This window comes from Delphinapterus leucas, chromosome 3 (genome assembly GCF_059928025.1).
Source record: "Delphinapterus leucas isolate spDelLeu-1000000601 "Yukka" chromosome 3, BTC_Dleu_Yukka2, whole genome shotgun sequence".
Classification (NCBI taxonomy): Eukaryota; Metazoa; Chordata; class Mammalia; order Artiodactyla; family Monodontidae; genus Delphinapterus; species Delphinapterus leucas.
Window position 1 is genome coordinate 114,530,911 of NC_143131.1, and position 9,645 is coordinate 114,540,555.

The window sequence follows — 9,645 nt, forward strand, 5'->3', positions numbered from 1 at the left end:
CTCTTTCTCTCTCTAGTACTCCCTGTAATGCAATCTTTCTGAAATCTAGAATATTCCATATTACCTTGGACTGCTGTCATTCGTTACCTGGAAGATCAACTGCTTAGATAGAGCACGGGAATGTGTGGATATAAAGACCAGCAAACTCTGTCTTATCCGTGTAAACCCCTCACCCTCCAAGCACTTTGACAAACCTAAGGCTATTGCTGAAATTCTCTACTACCTTAACTCAAAAGAAGCCTCCAGTTTATTCACCTAATATTTATCAGGTTTATGTGTCTAGCATTGTACAACACTCTATTCTTGTACCCTAAAAACACTTCAGGCTTTTTCTTATTTTCAAGCAGAAAGCTAGTGGGACCAGTTTGAATTCATATTTATTTACCTTATGTATTCAGGACTGAGAAATCTTTAAGAAAAAAGACACCCCAGATCCCATAGATTAAAGATCAGACCTGAGAGATTAATTGACCCTCAAAACATCAAAGTGGCAATGAGTTGAAACCAACATGCTTTTTTCTTTCTTGCATTCATCATGTTTCTACCTGAACACAGGTTTCTTGAAAAGCAGAATATGCACCCAGGTTTTAAGAAGATGGCTCTCTCTTTAGAAGATCTGGTTATTTGTCTTCCATTTATAGGTACACAGTAGGATCACTCAGGTCACAGTTTTCAATGTGTATGTGAGATTGTATGCCAGGATAAACTTTCTGCAAGGGCAATAGAGTGCCCAGTTTTTCTCCCTTCTTGATAGAACCTTTATATTTAATTGGCTTAATGTAGAACACTTTAATACAGAAACCTAAAAGAAAAGAAGCAGTAAAATTATTCATTATCTGGGTTTTAGCAGCCTTGAATCAGAAATTGTAAAAAAAAAAAGAAAAAAAAAAGAAAAAAAAAGCCAGAAATGAATTAAAAAATACAAAAGGAAAGGTTGATTAAACTCAGTGAGGGAGTAGAAGAAAATGACAGAATCATATCAGAAATGAAGATTAAAATTACAAGATGCCTAAGGAAGAATGGACTCAAATGAGTATTTTAAAAGGCATTGAAGAATAGCAGAAAAACACCAGGTAACTGAGAAAATTGACCCAGAACGATGTCAACTCCAAGACAGATTCCAATAAAACTATTAGACTTTAAAGACAAAGAAAAATGGAAATAACAGGCACAAGAATGCAAATCTTTTTAAATATCAAAAGAAAAATTTAAAACAAAGAAGACCCATCAAATAGAGAAATAGAGATAATACCATTATAATACCATAATTACAACATAAAATAATGACAGTGTTTGGACCAGATATATGAGTTGTATCTATAAATGTTAATTCATATAGTAAAAAGATTTTCCTATTGGCTTGGAAAGCAAAATGCAATTCTGTGCTGTATACAATAAAACAGTAATTGAAAAAGGCTGAAAATTCAGGACTGGAAAAGATTTGCCATGTAAATGGAAGGAAAAAGGATTATGATCCTGTTACCAGAGAGTGAAATTCAGGCCAAAAAGCATTGAAACAAGACAAAGGAGGACAATGTATAATGCTGAATCCAATGAAGATATAATTATCCATGCAGTAAATAACACAGAAACCACCTATATAAAGGAGAGAATACAGGAGGTATAAGGATATATAGATAGAAACCCAGTAGTGACAGAAGACTTCAACACACTTGCATCAGTGAAAACAGGTCAATTGGGCAGAAAACATAAGTAAGGCTATAGAATTGTCCTGTCCAACACAGTAGCTGCTACCCACATGTGGCTAGTCAGTGCTTGAAATAGCTAATCTGAATTAGATGTGCTTTAAGTATAAGATACACACTGGATTTTGAAGACAGTACTCCCCAAAAAGTAAAATATTACTAATTTTTATATTAATTGCATTTTGAAATAATAATTTGGAGGTATTAAGTTAAATACGTTGTTAAAATTAATTTCACTGTTTCTTTTTACTTAATATGATTACTGAAAAGTTAAGATTGCATATGTGGCTTTTATTATACTTCTGTTGGACAGTACTGCTATAGAAGATCTATGGAAAATTAATAAGGTGCATTTTATGCACATATATTAAACAAAAATATGTGCAAGACCTCTACATTGATACTAATACAACTCTAATTAAGTTACTAATACAACAGTGTAAGAAGACCTAAATAAATGGAAGATTTAACAAGTTCGTTGATTGGATGACTTTCATTACTTTTAAGATATCAGTTCTTCTCAGTTTGATCCTGTATCATGAATGCAAACCCAAAGTCCCAGCAAAATTTTTGGTGGAAATTGACAAACTGATTCTGTAATTTATTTGGTAATGCAAATAACCCAAGAATTGCCAAGACAATCTGAAAGAAGATCAAAGTTGGAAGATTTATATTATTTATATCAAGATGTATTTTAAAGCTATGGTAATTAAGACAGTGCAGTATTTGTGGAAGATTGACAAACTGGCCAGTGAAACACAATAGAAGGACCATAAACAGACCTATGTATATTCAAACCCTGATCTATGACAAGAGATACTGCCGTGTGGCAAGGAAAAAATGGTCTTGGCAAGTTAATGGTACTGAGTCAGATGTCGATACGGGGGGAAATTTTGATCCCTATCTCATTCCTTACACAAAAACCAATTCCAGATGGATTATAAATCTAAGTATGAATGATGAAGCAATCAAGCTTGTACACAGAAACATAGGGACAATACCTTTATGACTAGGGTGGGCAGATGTGTCTTAAACGGGTAATAAAAATGCATCAAAGGTAAGGGAAAATATTACTAAATTGGACTGCATTAAAAATAAGAATTTTTGTTTATTAAAAAACACTAGAAAAGTGAAAAGGAACCCATAAAGTGGGAGAAGATACTTACAATACATATATTGGACAAAGGACTCATATCCAAAAGACACAAAAAGCTCCCACATACCAATAAGAAAAAGGCAAAAAAGCCAGGGCAAAATACATGAATAGGCACTTTGCGAAAGACAATATCCATGTTATCAATAAATATGAGAAGGGGCTCAATATCATTAGACATCATGGAAATGCAAATTAAACTTAAGTGAGATACCGTTACATACTCATCAGAATGGCTGAAATGAGAAAGGTAGCTAGATAACACCAAGTATTGTGTATGGAGCAACTGGAACTTTCATACACTCCTGTTGGGGCTGTGAATTGGTACCACTACTCGGGGAGACTGGGTGGCAGTACCTTCTAGCACTGCAGATACATATACCAAGTAACCCAGCAACTCCACTCCTCCAGCGTTCTGCCAGTTGCTGAGTATATTGATTCCAGTTACGCATTCTGGTACCGGCGAAATTACCACAGGGTGGATATGTGGATGCACTAGGTCAACTGTAGGGTGGACCCTAGGAAAAAACTATGTTGATCACCTGACCCTAGAAGCCCCTAGTCTGATTGATGGACTACAGTGGCTTGGGTCTTTAGGAATTACTGTCAGTTTTGAGCGAGTCTCTTCTTCCCCAGTATACAATCATCCTGCTGAAAGGCTGCAGGTCCTTTTGGGGATGGCTAGAAGTAAGGGTTACAGTAGAAAGTTTTGGCATTGTAATAGGGCCCTTCCTCAGAAGGACTCAGCCTCTCTTTCATTCAAGGGGCTCTGGGACTGTGAACTGGCTCAAGTCTGGGAATTGGTGGATGGTGTTGGGAGGAAGGTTTTGAGACCCAGTATTGTCATGATTGAAGTCAGAATTTTGTTCATCAGACCTAGAGTGTTTCCATTTATACAAATCAAATAAGGCTTTAGCAGGCTGCCCATGTATTCAGTTCTAGGTCACCATGATTAACTAGACAATGCCACAGGTCTCTGCTTCTGATGTACCTGATTACTGCTTCAGCTCTGCTCCCTGTTGGATAACCATGCCAGCCTTGGCTTCTAAGTGGACTCCACTCAATGGCAGTAGTTCCTCTTGTCATTTCAGGCCTAGAGAGGATAGCCACCAGATAGCTCCTCAAGGATGTGGGCTCCCTCACAAAGTGTTTCTCACAGCCTTAGTGAGAGGAGTGTCTTCCGGATCCACTCCCAACAGGAATGCATGTTTATGTTAATGAAAAGAAATGTACAGAAAGTTCATAGCAGCATTTTCATAATCGCCTGAAACTGGATACTGCCCAGATGTCCGTTTAGAGAAGAATGATTAAATAGGTGAATATATGTGCATACAATGGAATGCTCTACATCGATAAGGGTGAAGGGACTTAAACTACATGCAAAAACATGAATGAATCTCACAAACCTTATGTGGAGTAAAAGAAGCCCCACTCAAAAGACTGCATGCTGTTTAATTCTATTTAAGTCATTTTCAGAAACAGGCAAAGCTAATGTGTGGTGGGATAGCAATCACCCTTGCTGGGAGTGATGACTAAAAGGTAGCACAAGGGTTCTTTGAACTGCTGCTGATATTCTTTTTCTTGATCTGATGGAACCAACAGGCTACACAGGTGAGCTTACTTTGTGACAATTCATGGCGCTGGCCATTTTTGCTTTGTGCACTTTGCTGTGTGTATGTTCTACGTCAATCCAGTTAAAACAACCAGACAATAAGCCCAGCACCTGGAGTACCAGGAGGCCCAGCTTTACCTAGAACATAGAGCATTTGAAAATAGTTCACATCAACTCTTGCAGAGATGCCAACATTTTCGAATTGTGGGATTTTGGTGAATGAAAGCATCTGTTCATTACAGTTAATACCGCAATGCTGAAAGTGATTTTGCTTGTAGATTGTTAAGCAAAGCCACATGGGCCTCAGGAAGAAAGCCCTTCAGTCAACTGTAGAGTTAGGTGGGGAGTGTATGCATAAAGAAGATGACTTCAGGGAAAGTGGTGGAACATCTTTGAAAATGCAAGGGCTGCTTTAGTCTGGTACCCTTTGTCCTTTAGGTCCTAGGTTTTGTCACTTTGAAGGAAGAATGAAACGTCTTTGTATAGAATACGCATTAAATAAATAAGCATCAAACATCTCCAGTATGTGCTCCAGGTATATACACCACCCCTTACCTCTTCCAGAGATCCGAACACCATTATTGATGGCATTTTTGTTTTTATAAGGTTTCTCCTGGCCCACAATCATTCCGGTGAAAGGTGCATACACAGTAGATCCATCCGAGCACAAGACTTCCACACCCTGGTGAAGCCTATGATTTCCAGGATGTAAATAAGAATGAACAGACTGAGGAACTGCCCTGGGAATTTTATTGCCCAGGAACATGGTGTTAGCCCACTGTTCCCAGACCAGGGTATCAAAAGTTGAAGCTGCTGGAACGTGTTGGAATGTCCCAGGTTTCCTCACTCTGTTTACCCAATTTTCACCTCCTTCTCTGCAGGTTGTAATAACGATGTTATAAAGGTTAAAACATTTAAGATAGTAAAACACAGGAAGCCTTTAAAAATGTTAGCCATTATTATTATATGGCATTTTGGGGAAATGAGGCAATCCGTGTAAGTAAATTTTATAGATAACTGAATCTTGACCCCTGCAAGACCACTTAGAAAAGAGATGACTTTTTATGGGAACCTATGATAAAAGAATCATATGTTACCCTAGTCTTATTTTTCTCCCAGTGATCCATAAGTCATTATAAACATCATTTATTGTGTATGGTTTTAATATAGTGAGTGATACCTCCTGCATTTATTAAAGTGTGTGGAGCACAAACACAAAACGATCCCAGGTTGTGAGATTTCTTGTCATCTCCACCAGTCCTCACTGTTGACACTATGCCCGTTCTCCACCCGCCTCTTCTCCCTTCTAATAGTCTACCTGAAAGTCAGATTCACTAGGACTGTTAGCATCACGTGTAAAGCAACACTGAGCAGATTCCAGGTGACGAGCCAGTAAGTTATTGTATGAGTCAAGTGCATAAAGTTTAGGGTATGAACTAATTGAGTCTTAATTTTGGCAATTCAGCGGCCACTTTCCCCTATGTCCTGTCTCTTAGCCCTATTCCAGGTATGTGAGGTTGCTTTGTAAGTAGTATCTGTATGAGTGAGAGTTGTTCTGTGATTAGGATGGAGATCAGTGATACAGTTGGACACATGGCTATTTCATCAGAAAGTGGCAGTCCCAAGGTAGTACTGTGCACTGTTGAAAGTTCACATGTGTGTCTCTCACTGTCTGGAAGAGATGACCTGCTTAGGGCCAGCCTCAGTTGTTCACCTCCCAGAGCCTGGGTCAGTAACACCATGGTTTGATGGGAAGAGGATCCAAAAGCCTGAATTCTAGTCCAGCCTTCACCACCTCCAACTGTGTTTGGCAAGTCCCTTAACCCTTTGGTGCCCCAGTTCAAGTTCCTCATCTATAAAATGGGACAGTAATGTTTGGCTTCCACCTTGGAAAAGCCAGGTGAGGTGAGTCAACGTGTGAAAACATTGAGAGAAAACACTGCTCTCCTCTCTCTTGCCCTTGTTCAATGCTCTGTTCCGAATTCAGAGCGCAGAGTTGACGCCCTGTTCTTGGAAGTTGCTCCAAACGTGGTAATGTAACTGGTTATATCTCTGAATTTCCCTGCTGTAGGAAGGGAGAAGATGGTGAGCACTTGAAGGAACTTTGGGCAAGGACACTAAGCAAAGAGGTTACGAGCCAAAAGAGGATATGGTTATGTGTGAAACCCTGTTACCTTTGAGCCGTGTACTGGCCACAGCCGTGGCTGTCACATGTCCTGATCTCATCGGAAGACTTGCCAGCACATATAGTAGCCCATGGCCCAGCCAGTGCTAAAAAGGAGAAACAGGAGAAGCACATTTCCTGACCACATATTCCCAATCTCTACTATCCTTGTGTCTCCCAGTAGATTGAAAAATTCTGTTTTCACTATACTTTCTCTCTAATTTTCCTGTAGTTTAAGGGGTGGGCTTCCTTTAACTCCTGATTCAGCTATAAAATGGGCTTTTCCCCTGGTCACGGAAGTCTGTTTTATGACATGTAGAGTATTTGTGTGTTTCTTTATAAGCATTTACCTTTATCATTATAGTTTGTTTCAGATTATTCATTAAACAGTGGTATAGATTGCACTTTTCAAATTTTTTTTTGCTCATGACTTGGTATGGGGACCACTATGTTTAGGTTAAACAAAATAAACAGCATGGCTCAAACAAATAATTCTAGAAATTCTTTAGTTACTTTAGTAACTTTGAAATTTTCTTTATTGCTAGTCTTCATAATCAAATCCAAGAAAATGTTTGAATTAAAGCAGAAGCAAACTCTGCACTATAGCAAAGTTTATTTAACAGGAAATAAATCTCTTTCATATTTGCAAACATAGAAGAGGAGATTCTTAGAAATAAGAACATGTCAAACTAATTTAGCCTAGAGTGGAGTGAGAAGAGAAAGTGGGGAAGGGAGTAAAACAATTATTTAAAAAATTATGAAGCAGTAAAACATGGAGGAGCGCGCTGGCTCTCTCTGTGTATTTTGTGCAAACTTTGTTCTTAGTGCGACTTCTCTTTAATAGAGTAGGCACTTGATAAATGTTTATTTGAATTAAATTTCATGGATTTCCAATTGTTAACGTTCACAGAGAGATGCGTTAAGAAACTCGTCCTTTTACTTCAGGACAGACTAACAAAAACAAGTAAAAGCAAGAATCTGCTAATTTGGTTGTTGATTTTATTTAAAGATATTTTGCTATTCAGTAATATATGTGCTATGAAGAGAAGCTACAGAATATGGCCATTAAGCATATTCTTGAATATACCTCTAAAAGGTGGGTTTCATAAGTCTTATACCTCGGAGCCAAGCTTCAGATCTCTTTGGCAACTAATATTTAGCCTTCAGAATTGAGACATATATTAGACAGTTTATTAATTTATTCATTTTCTCTTGTGCTGTGGCAGTTCCCCTTGTCCTAATCCATACTAGTCTCTGTATCAGGAGTTTTATAAATCAGATTCTTATACAAACTTTATTTTCTAATTTTGTTCCGATTAAGTCCTAGACTAAGACGGAAAGACTTTTCTATTTCTCTCATTAAAGAAACAGAACATTCAGATGGAACTCATTGAGGACCACCCCTCTCCCCCGTGTATCCTTCCTGTTCCACTTTTAATAACCAAATAGACAAGTTTCTGTTGTGATTATGATGTTAATGACTTTTAAATCTATCCTTGAAATCAGTTTTCAAAAGTCAGCCAAGATTGTAAAATTGTAATTTTGACTTACCAGGTGAAATCAAAACAGCCGGAAGGAGGACTCCTGTGGAAAACGTTTGGCTTTGGTCTCCCTTAGGATGCTTCTTCCTCTGATACTTAGGATTGCCCCTATGCTCTCTTGGAAGAATACTCAAGTTTGAATTAGTATTTTCTAGCTATTTAGCCTTAGAATGCTGCATCTCTCATATCTTTAATTTGTTATGAGACACACAAAACAAATATGAGAACAGGGGGGAATCAGATTCTGATATTCCATGGATAGCTGTTTGGCTCATATGTAGGACCTATGTAAAAGCTTTTGTTCTGAGGAAGCTAACTTTATTGGAAATGCTGACTAAATATTAACAGAAAGTGATAAGGCTGGGTGAAGAGTGACTCTTTCCTGGGCTGTGACTGGTGGGAGAATATCCCGTGAAAAATTGAATGCTTAGTACTATCTTCTAGAAGATCTACCTTTCATTTCCTGGGTAGGACATATTTCAGAAAAGACCATTAATAATGTATGACCCTCTATAACATATTCTTTAGTATATATCCCTTGGGTTTTTTTTGGATCATCAGTTCAGTTACATGTGTGTAATGTTTGCAAATAATTTTACTATTTTGATAAAATTATATTTTTTTCCTTTAAATATACGATTTTAAATGTTTGCTTGTTTGTAACAATGTTACAAAATTAACAACATCCAAAGTATCCATAAATAGAGGAAAAGATGACTTAGGATATCATCATACAATGGAGTATAATAATAACATTTGGAATATAATTTAACAGTTCAAATGAAGGCAGTCTGTATGTTTTAAAACAGCTAGATCTACTGTTGAACACTTTTGAATAAAAAAGCTACTTTTAAAATGTTATACACAGAATTAAATTTAACCACTTATTAAATTTTGAAAGCAAGTGTATTATCTTTGTGAATATCTGCATGTATAGTAAAAATACAAAAATGTGCACAAACTAACTCTAGGATAATAGCTACCTCTGAGGAGGGAGAGAGAGAGAATTGTGAAAGGATATGCAAAGTGCTTAAACTCTAAAATACTTTATAGAAGAGAAAAAGATCAGAAGCAACTATGTTAAAACATGAATTTATTAATTATTGAAGGTCAATACATGGGTATTTGTTATATTATTCTCTTTACTTTTCTGTATATTCCAAACATGTATTAGCACCTCCGCCTTTTTATGCTTAATATTAATTGAGGCCCTGGAATTTTCTATGGAAACATCCCTATTTAAGTAATTTGTCAGGGTCTGCAGGAGACTGAGATTGTAGCCCTGGTTCTTCACGCCTCCCTGCATCAGTGCCCTTGCTGTGTCTCATTGGGGGCAGAGGAGCTTTCCCTACCTTTGATTTGTTGTTCAGTGATATGACTTGCTTCGACCAATAAAACGAAGCAGAAGTGGCAATGTGTCCGTAGAGCCTGAGTCCTACAGGGTCTGTGTCTTTCCATTTGCCTTCTTG

General features: G+C 37.5%; 1 protein-coding gene across 1 annotated transcript; it reads right to left on the reverse strand.

Annotated features, from left to right (window-relative positions):
* Positions 1-602: 602 nt before the first annotated feature.
* LECT2 (leukocyte cell derived chemotaxin 2) lies at positions 603-6,908 on the reverse strand. The gene is made up of 3 exons (XM_089909339.1): positions 6,647-6,908; positions 5,027-5,173; positions 603-802 (listed from the first exon to the last, which is right to left on the reverse strand). The coding sequence occupies exons 1-3, from the start codon at positions 6,768-6,770 to the stop codon at positions 636-638; spliced, it is 438 nt and encodes a 145-aa protein (XP_089765465.1). The 5' UTR covers positions 6,771-6,908; the 3' UTR covers positions 603-635.
* Positions 6,909-9,645: the final 2,737 nt, after the last annotated feature.

Excerpts from the sequence above, each read along its gene's own strand:
- LECT2 (XM_089909339.1), bottom strand. The coding sequence starts at position 6,770 with ATGTGCTTCTCCTGTTTCTCCTTTTTAGCACTGGCTGGGCCATGGGCT. Across the intron at positions 5,174-6,646 it reads TGGCCAGTACACGGCTCAAA|GAAATCATAGGCTTCACCAG; the intron begins GGTAACAGGGTT and ends ATTTACATCCTG. Across the intron at positions 803-5,026 it reads TGTTCGGATCTCTGGAAGAG|GTTTCTGTATTAAAGTGTTC; the intron begins GTAAGGGGTGGT and ends CTTTTCTTTTAG.